The sequence below is a fragment of the Cavia porcellus genome, unplaced genomic scaffold (genome assembly GCF_034190915.1).
Source record: "Cavia porcellus strain 051 isolate PalLab524CR breed Dunkin Hartley unplaced genomic scaffold, mCavPor4.1 scaffold_2, whole genome shotgun sequence".
Taxonomy (NCBI): Eukaryota; Metazoa; Chordata; class Mammalia; order Rodentia; family Caviidae; genus Cavia; species Cavia porcellus.
This window is the reverse complement of record NW_026947485.1, coordinates 64,136,312-64,154,739: the sequence shown is the minus strand read 5'-3', so window position 1 is coordinate 64,154,739 and position 18,428 is coordinate 64,136,312. Positions and strand designations below refer to the sequence as shown.

At 34.0% G+C, this 18,428-nt stretch overlaps 1 protein-coding gene across 5 annotated transcripts in view; it reads left to right on the top strand.

Annotated features, from left to right (window-relative positions):
* The window catches only part of Vps50 (VPS50 subunit of EARP/GARPII complex), a 106,465-nt gene that overhangs the window by 3,567 nt on the left and 84,470 nt on the right, over positions 1-18,428 (top strand). For all 5 annotated transcript variants that reach the window (XR_010045361.1, XM_063242698.1, XM_063242697.1 and 2 more), the window contains exons 2-8: positions 2,778-2,846; positions 13,448-13,570; positions 14,534-14,605; positions 15,894-15,947; positions 16,827-16,897; positions 17,529-17,646; positions 17,734-17,769. Coding sequence is in view for 4 of the 5 variants with exons in the window: in XM_063242698.1 (XP_063098768.1) it covers positions 2,778-2,846; positions 13,448-13,570; positions 14,534-14,605; positions 15,894-15,947; positions 16,827-16,897; positions 17,529-17,646; positions 17,734-17,769 (543 nt within the window). In the remaining variant the exon portion in view is untranslated. The remainder of the gene's footprint in view (positions 1-2,777; positions 2,847-13,447; positions 13,571-14,533; positions 14,606-15,893; positions 15,948-16,826; positions 16,898-17,528; positions 17,647-17,733; positions 17,770-18,428) is intronic.

Sequence of the window (18,428 nt, the reverse complement as noted above, 5' to 3'; positions counted from 1 at the left end):
AAGAAATTGCAGACATAATTGCTACTTACAATGAATTTTTAAAATTAACCTGACAGTATCAAAATAAAAAATCAAATACAAAAGAAAAGATAGATAATAACTAAAATGAAAATTTCAATTTAATAAAGGCAAATTTCTTTCTTTTTTTTTATTTAACTTTTTATTGGCAGGTGCTTATGCCGTTGAGCTAAATCCCTAGCCCCAAAAAGGCAAATTTTTACAGTTATAACCGTGACTTAGGGATTTAGAGAGACAAATATAAAATGACTTTATATTTGTTAGTAGAAACTAATAAAACTGTGAATTAAAGAGATGAAATTCTATAATCCTGAAGTACTGTTGAGTGTTAGATGTACTTTGAGATACTTATGTAATTCTTTTTTTCTTCTTAATTCATGTTTTGGTAAAAGAAACATTTCTCTGTGGCCACAATATCTTTTAAGAATAATGCGTAATACTTAAAGAATGCTTGTAATGTAGATACCATTTTTGGCTCTAAAGATGCATTTATATTTTATTCCTGATAACAACTTAAAGGTTATCACCATAAGTAGATACAATGCACAGGTAGGATAGGTAAGTTGTTCAAGACCACAGTGGGAGCGTCCAGATACAAAGCCAAGTGTTCTGCTGCAAAGCTCATGCCTTGGATCCCTCCGTTTCACTGCTCCTACCCTGTACACAGTTTTGAACTTCCGTTGCTGTTGTCCATTGTCAAAAACGGCCATGTACTCTCTGAGTAGTTGTCTGTGGTGACTAATTTGGAGGTAAAACCTTTTTCTAATATCCGTATAGGGCACATTTGCATTTCAGGTGTTGATTTCTTTACTGAATAGCTCTAGAGAAAGAGAAAATTTTAGACATGTTATATTCCTTCAAGGATATCTGTTAGCTATACAAATCATATTTTAAGAAGTATTAATTTAAGAAACGCAGCAGTTAAATTTTTAAAAGGATATTTTAGGGACAGTCATGGCTTTAGGTCAAATTAGAAATTTTTACTTACCAGTGTGTGTATGCGTATACACACACACAGTATACTATGTATATTATGGACATACCTAACTCCACCTTGACTTCTTACCACTTTGATGTTGTGCCCTCATGCTGACTCTTGGTAAGAAGTAAAGACAAGGAAGATCACACAGCTCAAGGCTGGTAAGGGATGCTACCGCCACCCCTATCATAAGGCATGTTAGATCACTGTAGGCTTTTTTTGCCCCCAGCCAGCATTCCTGAAAACTTAATTCTGCAGTCAGTTGCACATTTCCTTGGGAACAGCTTGCTGCTTAGGTGGAAACTGGAGCCTAACCAGGGACATCTACCAAATATCTTACTCATTTCTTTGATGTTTATTCTGTTTCTGAAACTTTGTTAACCACTGGGCATTACAGACAAATAACCGTTGGTTCCTTCCTTCCTTTGGGTCTTATACTCTGGAAGACAAACAGAAATGGACAATACTTAGAATTTAAAACTTCACTGTTTTGGCTGAGGTAGTTGTCTTAGAAAATGTATAGTTGTGTTTCTAAAACCGAAGTGATCATATGAGTCACCTGGGTGCCAATGAAAATGAAAATTCCCAGTCCTAATCCAGAAATACCTAATATTAGGTCCGTGTTAGATCCTAAGAATCATTAAAAAGTGTTCTGGGTGATGCTGATAGAGATGATCCTTGGCCTGAACTGAGAAATAATGTGTTCTTTGAATCACAGGGTTTAGGAAGACTTTATAGAAGAGATAATCCTAAAGGTGACCTATTGTTTTTTAGTTCTTTGTGTGTGGATCTGCAAGTGGGTGGAAAGAGGGAGCAAGACAGCATGAGAATGGAGGTGGGAGGATTAGATACTCAGGAATAATGGAAGACTTAGTGATTAGACAGTGTTTGGTATAACATTTGTAGATTTGACTGCTGGTATTTTATAACTTAAAGGTACCTTTATACCTTTATAATTTAAAGGTAAGCAAGTATACTTCTAAATCTCAAATAATTAATATATACATACCTTGTATTTTGGTTACTAAAGACTCCAAAGGGCCAATACAGGAAATCTAAAGGACAACTCTACTAGATCAGAAATCCTCAAATTAATGTACTAATTTTGCCGGAAGACTATTATTTCTGCTTTGAATAGCTTGTTTTAAAAACACACATACAGGTCCTTCAGAATCCTTCAGCTGATGGGTGTACGGAATGTATGAGGTCCCAGACAACTAAAAAAGAACAGGTAGAGAACAGTGAGATGTGGGATTTAAATCTGAATTTAGGCAGTACAAATTGAATGCATTAGTGACAAATAATCGAGGAAAATGAAGCGATTGTGACTATATTAAGAAGTTTTGATTATTTCAGTTAGTATATTTGTGAATTGAAATATTATTGCCTGGACCTTTTTTTCCAGATGAATTTGCTAACGATTAATAGTTAGATACTTTTATAGAACATGATCTTTAATAGAATCTTAGTTTCCTCTCTATTGGCTGTTTTTAACTGAGTTAAGTTACACGTCCACCATCAGTTGTGATGGTGCCATATTAAAATACTAAAAGTTCATTCTTAGTTGATTTTATATTAGTGCAGTATGTATTAAGTCATAATTGCTTTTAGAATATGTTTTCTATGTTTTGAAGCAGGAAAATTTCTATTTTTAAAATGATAATTTCTGTTTCACTAGGTATGTTTTATCCTTTTAAAGTTCTTTAGCACAGTTAAAATGCTCTTTATCTAAGTACTTCTATTTAATGATCTTAAAAATACCTTCTTATTTATTTTTTAGGGTCTGAAAAGCCCTCCAGAGAGCCTCAGCGATTTTGGTGCTCTTGAAAATCTCCGGGTCCCTGGGAAGGTACTGACCCATGCATGTGGGCGTGGCTTTTCACTTTCTTAAGGAACTCTTATTTTTCAGAATAATTGATTCACAGAAGCTTCTTTTTCCCACAGGCAAATGATTGCTAGTGATAAGCTTTGTAAATGTTTGTCATATCGTAGGTGTAGGGCTTAATTTTTGCTGTTATTACTCATTAAAATGCAGCATGATTCATTATGGTAAGGCAGAAACTGTAAAAATTGATAAATTTAGAGTTTATTATATCATATTCTTAGCCTGAAAGCTTATGTATGTATTAATTTACATATGTTTAACTTATTGATTAACCTACCTTAAATAGGGGGAACAAGCAAAATAATTTACTATTGAGTTTTTATACTGTAACATTCTGAGCCAGAAATTATAATTATATGTTTGTTTTGGATAGAGGTTTCTGAATAAACAGCTAAAATATAATTTTGTAATAAATTGTGTATGTTTCAAATTTTAATCCCTTGGTAAACCTCTCAGCTTACAACTTTCATGTGTTTTCTGAAAACTAACAGGGCTTCCTCCAGGAGAATCATTAACCATTATTAAATCCCTGCTGCCTCTCTGGAGAGGTGTTACTCTGAGCTGCTGATGTGAATAATGATTCTACCATGGATAAAAATTGGCACTTCAGAATTTCTCTTCTTAAGGTTTTTAATTTGAGGATCGTATTTGAATGTACTGTTTGTTTGGTGTGTCTGGTATCTTAATACCTGGGCTTGTTTTTCTTGATCGCAGTCTAAGGCTTCTCCTTACACTGTAGTGCCAGCTGCTTCATAGTCTGATTTCCATTTCAGTGAGTCCTCTTGCTGTCAAAGTGAAGTCTGAAATTATTTCTAGGACTTTTTGTTAGGTCTGACTCAAACTTATTTAAATACAATAAAATTCTATTCTTTTTTTTTTTTTTTTTTTTGGGACAGGGTCTCTCTATGCAATTCAGGCTGGCCTTGAGCTCACTTTGTAGCCTAGACTCGTCTCAAGCTCGCAGTGATCCTCCTGCCTCAGCCTCCCAAATGCTGGGATTACAGCACCCACGCCTGGCTTAAAATTCTATTCTTGCATGAAGTGGTTCAGATAAAAACTTTGACATCTTTGAGTAGTAGTTTTATATATAGTTATTAGGGATTATTGGCTATGAATCAATTGGAAAATAAAGGCTAACCACACACCCTAAGCAGATCTCTATCATTTACTTACGCAAAAATACTATCATGCATTGTGAACATGCCTGGAATTATGTGTTTCAGAAGCTATGTCAAATGGATGAGTGAGGGTAAGTAAAAATACATTAATGTATGCCTAAGAACTTTTTGGTGTCTTTAAGCTTGGAGCCTGCATACTGTTCTAGTAGTTGTAGGGAGTGACTTTTGACAATCTCACTGCAGTCCTCTTACAAACTTGGTACCCCAACCACATCAGTGACCAGTGCTGTGTCCTGAGATAACTTTCCTGGGATCAAAAGTCAGCAGGCAAAATATGCTTGAGGTAAAGGTAAGCCTTTGGCACATACTGGGAAGCTGAGTTACTTAGATTACATGGTAGTCTATAATGAGATGCCTGATACCATTCTGGAAGCCACATGTAGCCTCACTCTAAGAAGAACTCCTGCCTGTTCACTTGTGCTCACTCTCAACACTGCAAGTGCTAGAGGGTGAGTGGCACTGCTGTCTTTTCTCTGGATGGTTCGGGAAAGCTGAGACTCGCTCAGCTTTGTGGTGTGCAGGGTTCATTTAGTGTGAGTAGAGTTTGCAGTCAGTACTGAGACTGACAGAAAAACAGATTCATGTTCCGATGTTTCCCTTACAATGTGTCTTGGAAGAACTTTAATGCCGAGTGTGCTTTTCACAGTGTAATGTGACTTTATATTTAGATCACATATATGTAGTTTAAGTGTTTGTTTTTGTATAATAGGTACTACTTTTATTCACACACTTTCATACATATATCATACCCTGATTATTTTTGATCCCTTTGATTTTCCCCTCTCTGACCTCTCCCATCTCCAGAATGCCTGCCTCCCTGTTTCCTGTGATCTCTCCTTTATTGTGTTTTGAGTTTCTCATATAAGAGAAACCATGTGATAGATCACTTTCTGTGTCTGACTTATGTCACTTAATATTATAATCTCAAGATACATCTATTTTCCTGTGAATCACATGACTTCATTCTTTATGACTGAATAATATTCTATAGCATGTATATGTGTGTGTGTGTGTGTGTGTGTGTGTATGTGTGTAGCATTGTGACATTTTCTTCATTCATTCTTCTGTTGATAGATACCTAGGCTATTTCCAGATCTTAGCTCTTGTGAACTGTGCTATAAACATGGCTCTGCAGGTATCATTATAGAATGATATCTTTTAACTCTTTTAAGATTTATATCCAAATGAGGTATAGTTGAGTCAAATGGAATTTCCTTTTTTAGTTTATTTTTGAGAAATCACCATAGAGATTTCATAGCTGTTGTAATAGTTTACATTCCTGGAAAAAATAGAATGATCTAAAATTTCACTCTTGGTAACTAAGAATTAAATTTCTTATTAATGGAATTTTCACACAGAGGTAAAAGTACAAGAAATGAGATAGTATTTACTGACTAAATCTCGTAATTCATTTAAATACGAGTTTTCACATAATTGGTGGTAAGAATTATGAAGAACTATGACTGATATTCATTGTGACATATAATCATAGTGGCCACAAAATTATAGTTAACTTATTGGTACTATGTTTGAGAATAGTTGTTTAACCCTGATTAAAAAATAAAAATATCAGTATACAGTACCTTATAAATCTGTATTTTTAATGAACACCTGTTGTAATGCTTCCACAATGACTACATATTATAACCTGAAAACAGTACTGATACTAATATTATTTTAGGAATTTTTGTTGAAGCACTGCCTTCTAATAGTAGTCTTTAAAGGTAAAGTTTGGGTTTTTGTTTTCTGGTCTTGATTTAACAGCTCAATTTACCAAATACGAATAGGACCCAACTGTTTATTTCATGATTGATTTATGCATACTTTTTTTTCATAAAAGAAAAATACAAGGTAATGGGACAAAACAAATACTTGTTGCAATCAAAATTTGATAATCCATGATCTCGATAGAAAGAAGGAGGTTTTGGTTAATTAGTTTTTTTGAATTTTTAGGGCAAGGTCTCACTGTGTAATCCAGGCTAGCCTTGAACTCACAATCCTCCTGCTTTAGCTTCCTGAGCACTAGGATTCAGGCATGTACCACTATGCTTGACTTGTTTTTAGTTTTATAAATAATCTATCCAACAAGTATTTATTGGGTACTTGTCTCCTCTGTAACGTTTCTGTTATACTGTATCACATTCTGGATGTTTGTGCAGAATATTTTCTACAGTTTAAGGTACTTCTGTGAGATAAGATAAATGGATTTGATTTGACTTCTTAGCGTTGGTAAAAAGAAACCTAAAATAACACACTGACTGGAGAGCTCAGTTTGCAGAGATTTATTAAGGTGCGTGGAATCAAGTCAAAAGACCTGCTCAATTTGCACATTCAGCTCATGGAAGGGAAGTTAATTTAAATTGCTTTATGTCTCACTTTCCTTGTCTGTGAAAACATGTGATTGGACTGATGGTGTTTCAGAGCCCTTTTAACTTTGATATTTTATACTTTCCATATTGTAATGTTTGAAAGAGAAATAATAAATAAGAAATACACATTCTTTTGAAAAGAATGTACTGTGCAGTTTTTAAGAAAATGTGTGTGTTGGACAGGCTTACTTAGCACTGAGGTTTGTACCTGGATTTTGTTAAGTTTAGTGACTGGGGACAATAACTTTCAATTTACAACTCTGCATCATTTAGAACAGATGTCTTCTGCAGGTGCTGTCATGGGAGACTGTAATCAGGGGTTTGTAAAATTAGACTTTTTGTTTGATACTTATGGCTAACAGTATTTATCTGTGTAATTTAACCATTGCTAAAATTACTTCTTTTTGTTGTTTTTGTTTTTTGAGACAGGGTCTTGCTGTGTAGTTCAGGCTAGCCTTGACTTCTCAGAAATCCTTCTGCCTCAGCCTCTCAAGTTCTGGGATTACAGGCTTGCAACGCCATGCCTGATTTTAAAATTCTTTTTCACTTCTCTCGAGTATTTTGAGATTCTTAATCATGTTTCAGAGCCGGTCCAGTCCATGTGACAAACACTTAGGAAGACAGGCAGTTAAATATTTATCAAAGGTACAAGGGGTCTAGGACACTGCCTGCCGCAGAGAGGGAGGCAGGCAACAGTGGACAGTGCAGAATTGCAGCAGGGCCGATTAAGAAGAAAAGAACATGAGACCCAGGACGTGGAGAGGAATTCAATTTTAGGAGCATTTTAAAAGGGGCTGTTGTTGGATGTGGAAGGTAAAAGAGTGAAAAGTAGGATGAAAGCGCTGTGATGTCTTTTCTCTTTAAAAGGTGTGGTGAGATGTTTTATCGCTAAGAGAAAAACGTCTCACACTGGATTTTTTCCCATATATTAATATGCGACATGTCATTGCTCTGGTGTTGGTGCCTGAGTGGGTAGGCATGTGATAGATGACTTAAGGTGGTTCAACAAAGTTGAGGGACAGTTTTGAAGACAGCTTTATAAGGAATTTATCTCTAGAATTATTTCTATCAGTGTTTTCATAGTACCTAATTTAGGAAAACCCTTGTAAAAAATATAACTGAGCCTAAAACTTAGGTTGGCATTTTTAACTGTAGAATAAAATAAACAAGTAAAAATGTATGATAATCAAATATGAAATTTAAGCTATGTAGTTGTGTAATTTTGTAATTTTTCATTTATATCAACTTAAATTTCTGTGACTATAGTTTTTATTACATTATTCATGCTGTATTTTTGTCTATAAAGTGATAAAATGCATTTTAAAAATCATAAATATGGTGTAGGTCTGGATTAAAATAATGCTGTATAATATCTTTTAAAATAATTTCCTGTCATTTTGCTGAAACGTCTTTTCGGATTGCAACCTCACCACTATTCCACTAGATGGCACTGAAAGCCCGCTGGAAATCGGGAGTTAATAGCCATTGTATTTAAAACACATGGAAACTGACAATCCGGCTACCTTTGATGAATTATTATTGTTGTTCTAGTTGGGTTTTAAGAAAGTGTAACTATTTCTCCATGTAATCAGACATCTGGTAATTCATGATAAGCTTATGTGGTACATAGTTTAAGGTATCAGTGATCTTGAAGAAGGTTTTGGATTCTGTTTCATTTAGAATCAAACTATTTGTTTAGTGATTTATGACTTTAATAATACTGAGTAAATATTGAAAGTTTTATTTTTCTGTTTTAGCTCTGTATAGATGTTTGTAGCTTAACATTTTTTCTCTCAATTAGATCTCAAATGTGATGTTAACTTAGCTAGACTAGGGTTTCTGTTTTAGAATTTGTTATCAAAGAATAGCTCTTTTGTCTTAACTGATGAAAAAAATACCAACAGTAAAACAAACAAAAACCAAATTTATGCTTTACAGGAGGAAAATTTAGCTGGACATGGTGGCACAGATATGTAATCCCAACACTTTGGGAAGATGAGACAGAAAGATTGTAAGTTGTAGCTTAGCCAAGGCAATTTAGTGACTTAATAAGACCCTATATAAAAATTTAAAATCAAAGGACTGCTGTGGGGGGTATAAGACAGCACAAGAGGCCCTGCTGCAATCTCCAGTAGTGAAGAAAAAAATTCCCCACTCATAACTTCCAGCATATATGCACGCGCGCGCTCACACACACACACACACACACACACTCACATTCACATAGCGGATTTTTCCACTCAGGTATGTAATGTAATGTAAACTGTGATCTGATAAGTACAAAAAGGGAGTTACAGTTTTAGTATTTTGTGTGCAAATTTTTTTGTAGTTTTGAAATCAGACCTGTGTCAAGTGAAGATTTTACATCTCTTTGTTACAGTAAAAACCTAATACTGAGGATTACAAGTTTCTAAACTGTTCTCTGCATTTAAAAAGTAGTTTAAATTACTTTTCAATTATAACACTTGAGTTTAATAATGGTGAAGAGAACCTGTTAAGCAGTTTAAGCAACTTTTCATATTTATAAATGTATATAGAATTGAAAGTCCTAAATTTGGGATTGGATTTTTCAGTTAGGGTAGATTTTGGATAATTTGGAAGCAGTGGTTAAATTCAGAATTGGTAGTCTCTATTTGCCTTCCTAAACTCGATATAGTCCCTGAAGAGGTGGACCCTTAAGTGGAAATTGCTTTGTAATGTTATAGTCTGATTCCTTAGAAACCGTAAATATTCTGGCAAATTTTTTAAAACACTGTACATTGGAAGGAGCAAATTACTTTATAGACCTAACTCAGTAGTTCCCACAAAATTGTTTATTTTTATGTTGAGAGGAAAAATGGCTTGGCTAAATTAAAGATGTTGACTTAAATTTCTGTTAATATTATGTATGTTCACTTTTCAAAAAATTACATTATAATGTGCATTTTATGTGTATATTCAGGTACCTTTTCTCAGAGATAATCCTGTGAAACATTAAATAAATTCTTTGTTGTCTAGCATTTTTAAAAATGATCTTGTTTATTAAGAAAATATTGAACTATATTTTGATGTAGCCTCTAATACAGAGATACATATATATAATGTAATTTTAATAAAGTAAAATGTAACTCTAATATATATGGAAGGTTTAAGGACATGTCCTGTATGAAATATGTATGTGTATAAAATTTTAAAAGCCCTCTTGGCGCCTCCTGCTGTCTGGTGGTGTATGTGCAGATCATCCCCTGCGGCATCTTTGTGCGCTCTGAGGAGCCACCCGTTAGTGCTTGAAGCTGTTGTGTGCCTTTCTGTTACGCTGTTTTTACTGTGGCTTTGTTTTCTGTTGTAGCCCTCTCCCTGCAGTTTCTTCAGGTCAAAATTCTGCCCATCCTGTATTCTCTACATGCTGCCTCTTCACATGTGTGAGCACACCCCTGCTGGTGCCCTTGGCTCCACTCCTACCTCTCTGGTGTCTGCTCAGCACTGTCGCGGTCATTGTCCCTCTCACGTCAGCAATATCTAAATGATGAGCTGAGTTTCACTTTGCTCCTGTATGATCTAGTCTGAGAAGCATGTATGCAATAGGATAAAAATTGTTTATAAGGGCAAATTATATTGACTGGGAATGGAAAAGATAGAGAAGTGTGAAAGTGGGCGGGTTAGCTGCTAGCGATGATATTCAAGAGAGATTTGTTTATTTTGTCTTTTGTGCTTTTTTTCCCCCTTGCTGTTAAATTCATTACTTTATTTATTTGTAGTTGCTCCAGCTTTCATTCTGGGGCAATGTTATACATTTTATTTTAGTTGTAGTTGATTAATATTGGCAGGCAAGTTACAGCACATTTGGTAGTCTATAGTTATTGATAAATTATCTTGGATTTTCAGATTTTTACAGAGTACTGATACCACCATTAAAGGTAATGCACATTCAGTTACTATGTGACACAGCATTTAGTATAAAAAACCATCACAAACATTTTATTAATAACGCTTTGTAAGTTGGAAATATTTTATTCCATACTTAAATATTGCAACCTTTTTTTATTTCACAGATTTTAATATGGTTTAAGGAGTTCTATTTGATACTCTTTTGCCTCTAAAACTGTTTTATAGGGAATCTCCTGTTCATTTTATGTACATGAAATTTTGCCTCACAGATACTGGTTGTGGTCTTGTTTGTGTTTTAGGTAAAAGATTATGATTCCATACATTTCTAATTCAAGGAGAACATTTTATATAATGGAAAAATTATGGAATCAATAAGAATATACAGTGTAGCTTAATTTTTAATATATGCATGATATATTTTAAAATCATTTAATATTTGTTATTTCTAGTTAGAAAACAGACATCTTTCTAAGTGTGGAAATTTTTGACTATCAAAATGAGCTTATTGTCTTTTTATATCCATTTTTAAAGATAATTGACTGATAAATCAATTTTGCTTTGATCTGTGATTATTATGTGCAGTGTGCTTTGGTACTACAGAGTGTGATGATGGAGAATAAAGAGCACTCAGTTCTCAGGAAGTGTGTAATCTGATTGAGCAGGCAGGTCTAACACCAGTGAAACATTTAGCAAATGATTTAGTGGAAGCAGCTTTACGGACTTCAAATGTAGCAGTACTGCAAAAAATATGGTGATCGTGATTCTTTTCAGAATGCAGTTTGTCTGAATGAATTTAAGTGTGTGTTTCACAGGGAGGCTGGAAGGAGAGACCACTTTCCTGTGCTTCAGTGTTGCAGGAGGGTGTGTGATTTGGGTTGTATTCTGCATTGTGTGCTGCTTTGCTTTTCCTTCCTTCCTGGGTTCCTCTATCTCATGAAGGTTTCTGTGTTAAGTGTTTCATGCCATTTCTTCAGGATCCTATAGATTTGCCTGCTCTCTGTGATATTAATTGCTTAGTTCTATGGGAAGGAACAGCATTTGACCTTTTATATACAAACACAGCTTGTACTCTTTTTAAAGGTTCATCACATTTTGAAATGTACATGCGAGATTTTTAAAAAATGAGATTGTGTTTTCCTTTTGGCATTCTTAATAATTTCTGTTGAAGGTATATGTGTGGTGAGGGGGGAGGAGAGAGAGAGAGAGAGAGAAAAATAGAGAGACTTTTATAGATAAAAAGACAAAAAACCCCACCTAGTTATGAAGAAACTAAAATTTCCAAGCAAAGTTGCAGCTAAACCCTAAGTGTCTTTACCTCAGTCTAATTAGGAATTGTGTGAGGAGCCTCGGTGAGATGTTACAAGTTGATGGCATTTATGCATAAGATAAAAACATCATTGTAGTCTATTTGGATTTTTAGCTTAGCCATATACCTGATATTTCACTTTTAGCAATATTTTTCATGTTTTTCAATGGTGTTTATTTGCTTGGTCATTTATTGCTTGCGATGCTGCAGAATTCTTAGGGGGAAGGTTTGCCATATCCTCCTTGGAACCTTATTCCGTTTCTGAGCTTGCAGCTTTGAAGATACTTCAAACGCCTGTGGACTCCTAGGGAGGGAGTTTGTCGGGAATTTCTGACTCCCTCTGCTCTTTCACGTCTCACTGTCATTTCACATTTCCAGTGGGTGTGTGGAGTTTGTTTTTGATAAGCTAGATGGGGCTCTTTCCTTCTTCCACAGTGGTGTGGGTTTGACCCTAGTCTGTGCCCCAGTGCCACTGTCCCTGGTGTTAAGTGGATTAATGTGTAGTAGTGCAAACCTCCCGGACTCCCAGAAGCGCCGCTCCCACTTGGTTTTTCACTGTGTGCATAGTGCCTGCTTACAGGCTGAACCAGTGATGGCTATTTTTTTCTTTTCTTTTTTTTTTTGTCAGAAAGTGTATTTTATAAGTTGAGCTTAATTTACAGATCTTTTATGTGACTTTGCCTTCTCTTTTTGAAATTTATGGGAATTTAAAAATTACTAATTTTTTTTTTGGTGTGGTTAGAGGATGAACTCAGAGTATCATTCACATAAGGCAAGTGCTTAACCCTTGAGCTATACCCTTGCTCCCACTGCAACTTCAAATTTAAACCGTAAGCAATTTCTGGTTTCTGGTTCTAATGTTTTCTCTTACCTTTAACTTATAATAAGGGATACTGTATTTATTTATTTGGTTCAGGCCCTTGTGCTTGCCAGGCAGGTGCTTGTGCCACTGAGCCATATCTCCAACCACAGGGATACTTTTATAGTTAATAATTTTACCAGTATGTATGTTAAACTCTAAAAGACATCCAAGCTAGCTCTTTTTTTTTTTTTTAAATAAATGAAAGGTAGACCCTGAGAGAAAGTAATACAGAATGTCTCTACTTGAAAACAGTGTCCTTTAACTGAGCAGATACATTTTGTGTATTAGTAGTGATTCCCTGAGATTTTGGTCAAGTATGAGTTTAATGATTGTAAAATAATTTTAAATAATCATTTCTTTTGGTACTCTTAAATGTGAGTTTAAATGAAAGTGAATGGTTAAATTATTGTGTCTATAATAGTTTTAAGTAATTGTATGGTTGAGAGTGGGTAAATTATTGAAATTTCCTAATTAATTGTCGATTTTTTCAGTTATGTAGTAAAATTGTAAATGATAAAATAGCTAACTTTAGGGTCAGGATTTGAGTCAGACGCTTTTGTTATATAACTCTATGCACAGAAACCCCATTCTGTATTATTAGAAATAAAGCATTGTTTTCGAGTACAGAACTTTGGGTTCATAAGCAGATCATGAATTGTGGTATTGGTGCTTTTAAGGAAATCTTGTAGGACTACAGTGCTAAGCTGTGCAGCTTTCCTGCAACCAGTTTTTCTTAGCTCCATGCTGAGATTTTTCAGCAGGGTAAGGGGGTAGTTTTTTCTCTAGTTGATGGCAGTTATTAGTATTTAACTGTTTCCTAGTCTCCCACAAACTTTTCTGTTTTCTAATCAGTTTGTGCTTTGGTCAGATTGGTTTTCAGAAGATAGTAGCTGCTGATGACAACTGCTCATTTGTTTCCACTCAATGGAATTTTAACAGTTACCAGTATTGCAATTGTAACTTTTATTTTTATTTTTTTAAAGGAGGAATTTAGGGAACTTCGAGAACAGCCAAGTGATCCGCAAGCTGAACAAGAACTAATTAATAGTATTGAACAAGTATATTTTTCTGTGGACTCATTTGATATTGTTAAATATGAGCTGGAGGTAAAAGAAAACTTTCATTAAAACATATATAAACCCTGTTTTGTTGAGTGATTGAGTTGGAAGATTTGAATGGTTTTTAAAGTATAATATCAGAATATCAGCCAGGAAAGTATTTCTATACTTTTGGTTTTCAACTGTTACTGTCATATGTTAGTATGTGGCTTCTATCATATTTTATATTGGCTAAGTATGTTTAGACAAGTTCTTGAGACTTTTAATGATGGTTGTGTATTATGAAAGCCCACTGTACAATAATATTGGCATTTTAAATTGATAGAAATTTCAGAAAGTCAGATTGGTAAAATTTTTAGACACTGAGTGAAGCGTGTGTATTTACTGTATATGTAGTATGTAGAGTCAGTCAGTCTCCAGCTTATGCAGTTTCATCAGTCAGTTGATGTGATTTGGAGTCTGTTTCCCGTTTATACAGTGTGTGCATGTTTTCTTAGTTTCCCATCCTACCCTCTAAAAACTAATATAATCCAGATTGTATTCCTACAACTGTCACACATACTATAGCTCTTAGTTACCATCTGTAATATTCCAGAGGGGCAATCTTTGTTGAGTTCTTTCGTAGATAAATAGAAAAGTATCTGTGGCTGGTAGAAGGAGGAGTCAGAATTAGGAACTTTTCCCACATCTCCTTGAACAGGCCATGGAAACATTATCTTCCAGCCAGAGGCTGTGTACTCCAGTGGTGGTGGGGTTTCCTAGGGGTTGAACTAGCGACAGTGGGGGTAGTAAGGCGTGGTAAGAGTTGTAACCAGATGTTTGTGTAAAAAAGATGTGTTGGCTTTTGTGCTGGAGTCTAGTAAAGGCCATTGGGAGGACAGGAAAAATGGAGGGTAAGGGCATGCAATTGTGTTTTATATGTATATATGGCAGTTTGCAAGTTAGAAGTGTTCATGTAAATGAAAGTAAATTAAACAGTTAATTTTTATCTTTGATGATTTCTTTCTATAGAAGCTCCCACCTGTTCTCAATTTGCAAGAATTAGAGGAATACAGAGACAAATTGAAACAACAGCAAGCTGCAGTGAGTAAAAACTGTTTTTTTTCCTGACAAAATTGTAAATTAAATACAATGGACAGGTCTCATATTTGTGATTTCATGATTTTAAGTGATTGATTAATGTATAAACAAATCCTATCAGGTGAGACATTTATATTTTTATACTGATTTTAATACCAGTTTTCATACCAGTGCTGTTTTGCTTATGTTACTTGGATATTTGCTCCTAGAGCTTATAATTCTCTCTGGAACCCTAAATGTGTGATCAAATAATTTAGAACTTGCTTTTCATTAGTAAGTAGCTTTAGGCTCCTTGTAATGTGAGTATGACTTCCATTTTCTTACCCATAACATTTAGTGGAGCATTTTTATCTTACACTGAAGGTCTTGATGTCTAGTTGTGGTTCCTATTTAATATTTTCTTAGAGAGACTGTATTATTTTAGGCTATTATTAAACAGTCCTAGGGAATCTTTGTAGCTCTTCAAGTGATATTTAGGGATAGTTTTAATCTGTTTTCATTAATTGAAGTCTAAAAGCTACTTTGAGTATGACCTTCTTAACCTTAGTAGAATTATAAGTCTTTCTAGACAAAAACAAGTGTATCTAGAAAAAATTCATATAATTTAAAAATGTTTGATGAGAATTAAAAAAACATGAAATGTTTAATGTAGTTCTTTCATATGTATGCAGTGTTTTGTACTCATTTGACCAGCCATATTTCTTGAGCAAACACTTGGTCCATTCCGCGTGTCATGCTTCATGCTAGATATGGTGTTTCTTCAGTGCAGTTGGCAAGGCCCCTGCAAGGTGAAATAAGGGCTTCAGGCTTAAAATCAGTACAATTCTAATATGTGTACATTAGTATCATTCATGGAATGACCATATTTTCAACTTTTTAGAAGTAAAAACCAAAGGGTTTGTGTAGTTTCTCTTTATCAGAGTTGTTTTCATAAAGTTGATTAAAACTTTATCTGAATAAATTAATCTTAATAAAATCATAGACAGTGCCTGTAAAGATAGCTACTCTTTTGTGCATGTTTGTAAAATCAGATGATATTCATCAATACAGATATCAACTATTTATTTAATTTCTCATAAGGTTAGGTGCCTTGTCATGTACTTACCATACTAATGTATTTTATTAATTTTACATCCTAGGGAAATGTAGAGAGTAATAGCCCTGCAATAACTTCTCTAGGAGTTATTGTTAAGACCCATAGAATATTTTCACAAAAATCTTAAATATAAAATGTAATGAGAAGTGTGAACTTTTGCTTTTACTTCTTTCATTTGATTGCATATTCTTGTAGGTCTCTAAAAAAGTAGCAGATTTAATCCTTGAAAAGCAGCCCGCTTATGTAAAGGTAGGATAATATTTACTATTTTCATAGTAATATTTTAAAAATGGTTGAGTGGCATACTAGAAACTGATAAAATATTATTATTTTTTTTAATAATCATGTGTGTGGGGCTTGTATGTCGCTCATTTTGGGCAATTTTCCAAGCCAAAGAAGTGAAATAAGTTTATATAAGAGTCTGATGTGATGCTTTTGTTTTTCAAACTTTACAAAAGCTAGTGAAAATTCCTTCTATGACCTTTCTAAGAAAAAAAACATAATTTGGCAATGTAACAGTTTGACTCAATGATAATATAACAGTCTTTCTTTAAAATATGATAAAATTGGAACTGTCTAGCTGAAGAATCTGTGTTTTCATCAGAAAATGAGAGCTTTCAAAATTCATAGAAATGTCTTGCCAGTGTTTAGATCAAGATTCATTATCAAAGTATTTTAGAAGACAGAATTATATTCTTTTTTTTTTTTTTCCCGGTACCAGGGCTCGAACTCACGACCGCACACTTGCAAGGAAGGCACTTATGCCACTGAGCTAAATCCCCAGCCCCAGAAATTATATTCTTAAATAGTTTGTGATGTTTTGTTGGGTAGAAGCATGTAAATGATTGTATTATTGGTATTTATTTTTGTCTAAAACAGGTTAGTTTAAATTTTTTTACAAGGACTACTGACTAAATATTTTGTCATCTTTCATTTTGAGAGTCAATTGGAAATAGTCATTTTAAATAACTTTGAACATTTTTTAGTTTTTCAGGTTTGGATATTTTTGTTGTTACTTTGTAAAGCAGGCTTTTCTTTGAAGCTGACTACAGCTTTTATTGAATACCATAGAGTAAGAAAGGAAAATAAAATGCCTCATACAATAATGTGTACCTAATCTTCCCACAGGAACTTGAAAGAGTTACCTCATTACAGACTGGTCTTCAGTTGGCCGCTGTAATCTGCACGAATGGGAGAAGGTAACTGTTTTCTGTGGAATTTTGTTTACTAGGCTATGAAGTATTTCAGAAAGAAGGATGAAATGTATCAATACTTGACATTTAAAATTACAGCTGTAGTTTCCAGAATAACATTGCTTACGCAAACATATATTATGATCTAAAAATTACACTGAAAAGGCATGTAGGAATATTTATAATTCCATGTACAGGTTAAAAACATTCCTGTTTGTGAAATTGTTTAGACTAGTGCTCCTACTACTCATGGTGGTAGACCAGTGTTTTTCCCGACTTGTCTCAGGCTATTTTTGTAAAATGTGATAGAAACAAATTATGAGGAAAATGAAATAAAAGAAAAAACAAAGACATAAAGCAGTCCCAATTTTTAAATTATTAGATTTACATAGAATACAATTATTCTGTCACATTCTACACTATAGTTTTAAATACTTCTTTCAGTTGTTGTGCTTTTCTTACTGTGGATCACTGACAGTTTGCAGATTGGCATCAGTAGCCCACCACAAATGAGCAGATAGCATTCGCACTTCCCACTTTTAATAGGAATCCAGTGACTAGTGGCTTACTTGCTGTGTGTGGATAGTGTTCTTGTTCTATTAAAAATTTTTTAACTCTGTGTTGTTCACTTTTACAGACACTTGAATATTGCAAAGGAAGGTTTTACTCAAGCTAGTTTAGGTCTTCTTGCAAATCAGAGGAAACGTCAGTTGCTGATTGGACTTTTGAAGTCTCTAAGAACTATAAAAACACTGGTATATACATATCATTTAAAAAAAATTAAATCTTAGTTTTCTGTTTGAAACATATATTACCTTTGATTTTTTTTTTTTTTTTTCCAGCAAAGAACAGATGTACGTTTAAGTGAATTGCTAGAGGTAAGTTAAGAAAGCTTGGAAATTTGGTGATGCTTAATATTCTGTAGAAAATTGATAGTAGACAAAATTCAAATAGGAATTTTTCTCAAGTTGGTGGGTACTCTAAAGAGCATTTTTAAATAAAAGTACTTGCCCTGGAGCCTTTTCTATTGGTAGAATACACACTTAATAAGAAAAACAAATTTGTTTGAAAAACATTTACTTTTTAGTAGTATTGCAATGCTGATTTTAGTCTTTTGAGTGTGTTGCATCCAAATACAAAATTATGTTTTGTATCTAACCTATAGTAGCAATTTATGGAGTATATAGTATTTTTAATTTAGTATTATATATTTATTGGTTTTCTGTGTGAGCCATCTGCTTTTTCTTTGATACTCTGAGCATTCGGTGCCTACTTCTATCATAGTGAGGTTCACCAAAGCCTAATGAAATATGTTATGTTTTCCCATCATACTTGAGCTCCTTATGGTAGGTGCTATGTCATTATCTCAATGTTCCTAGCGGTTTAAAAAGCATTTGTTGAATTTAGATATGAGCACAGGAAAAGTTTTTATGGTTTTCTATATAATCATTGTTTTATTTCTGAACTCATATTACTAACTTAGGTTTGAGAGAGTCATATGAAAAATTAGTTAGATATTAAATTACTGACCAAGTGA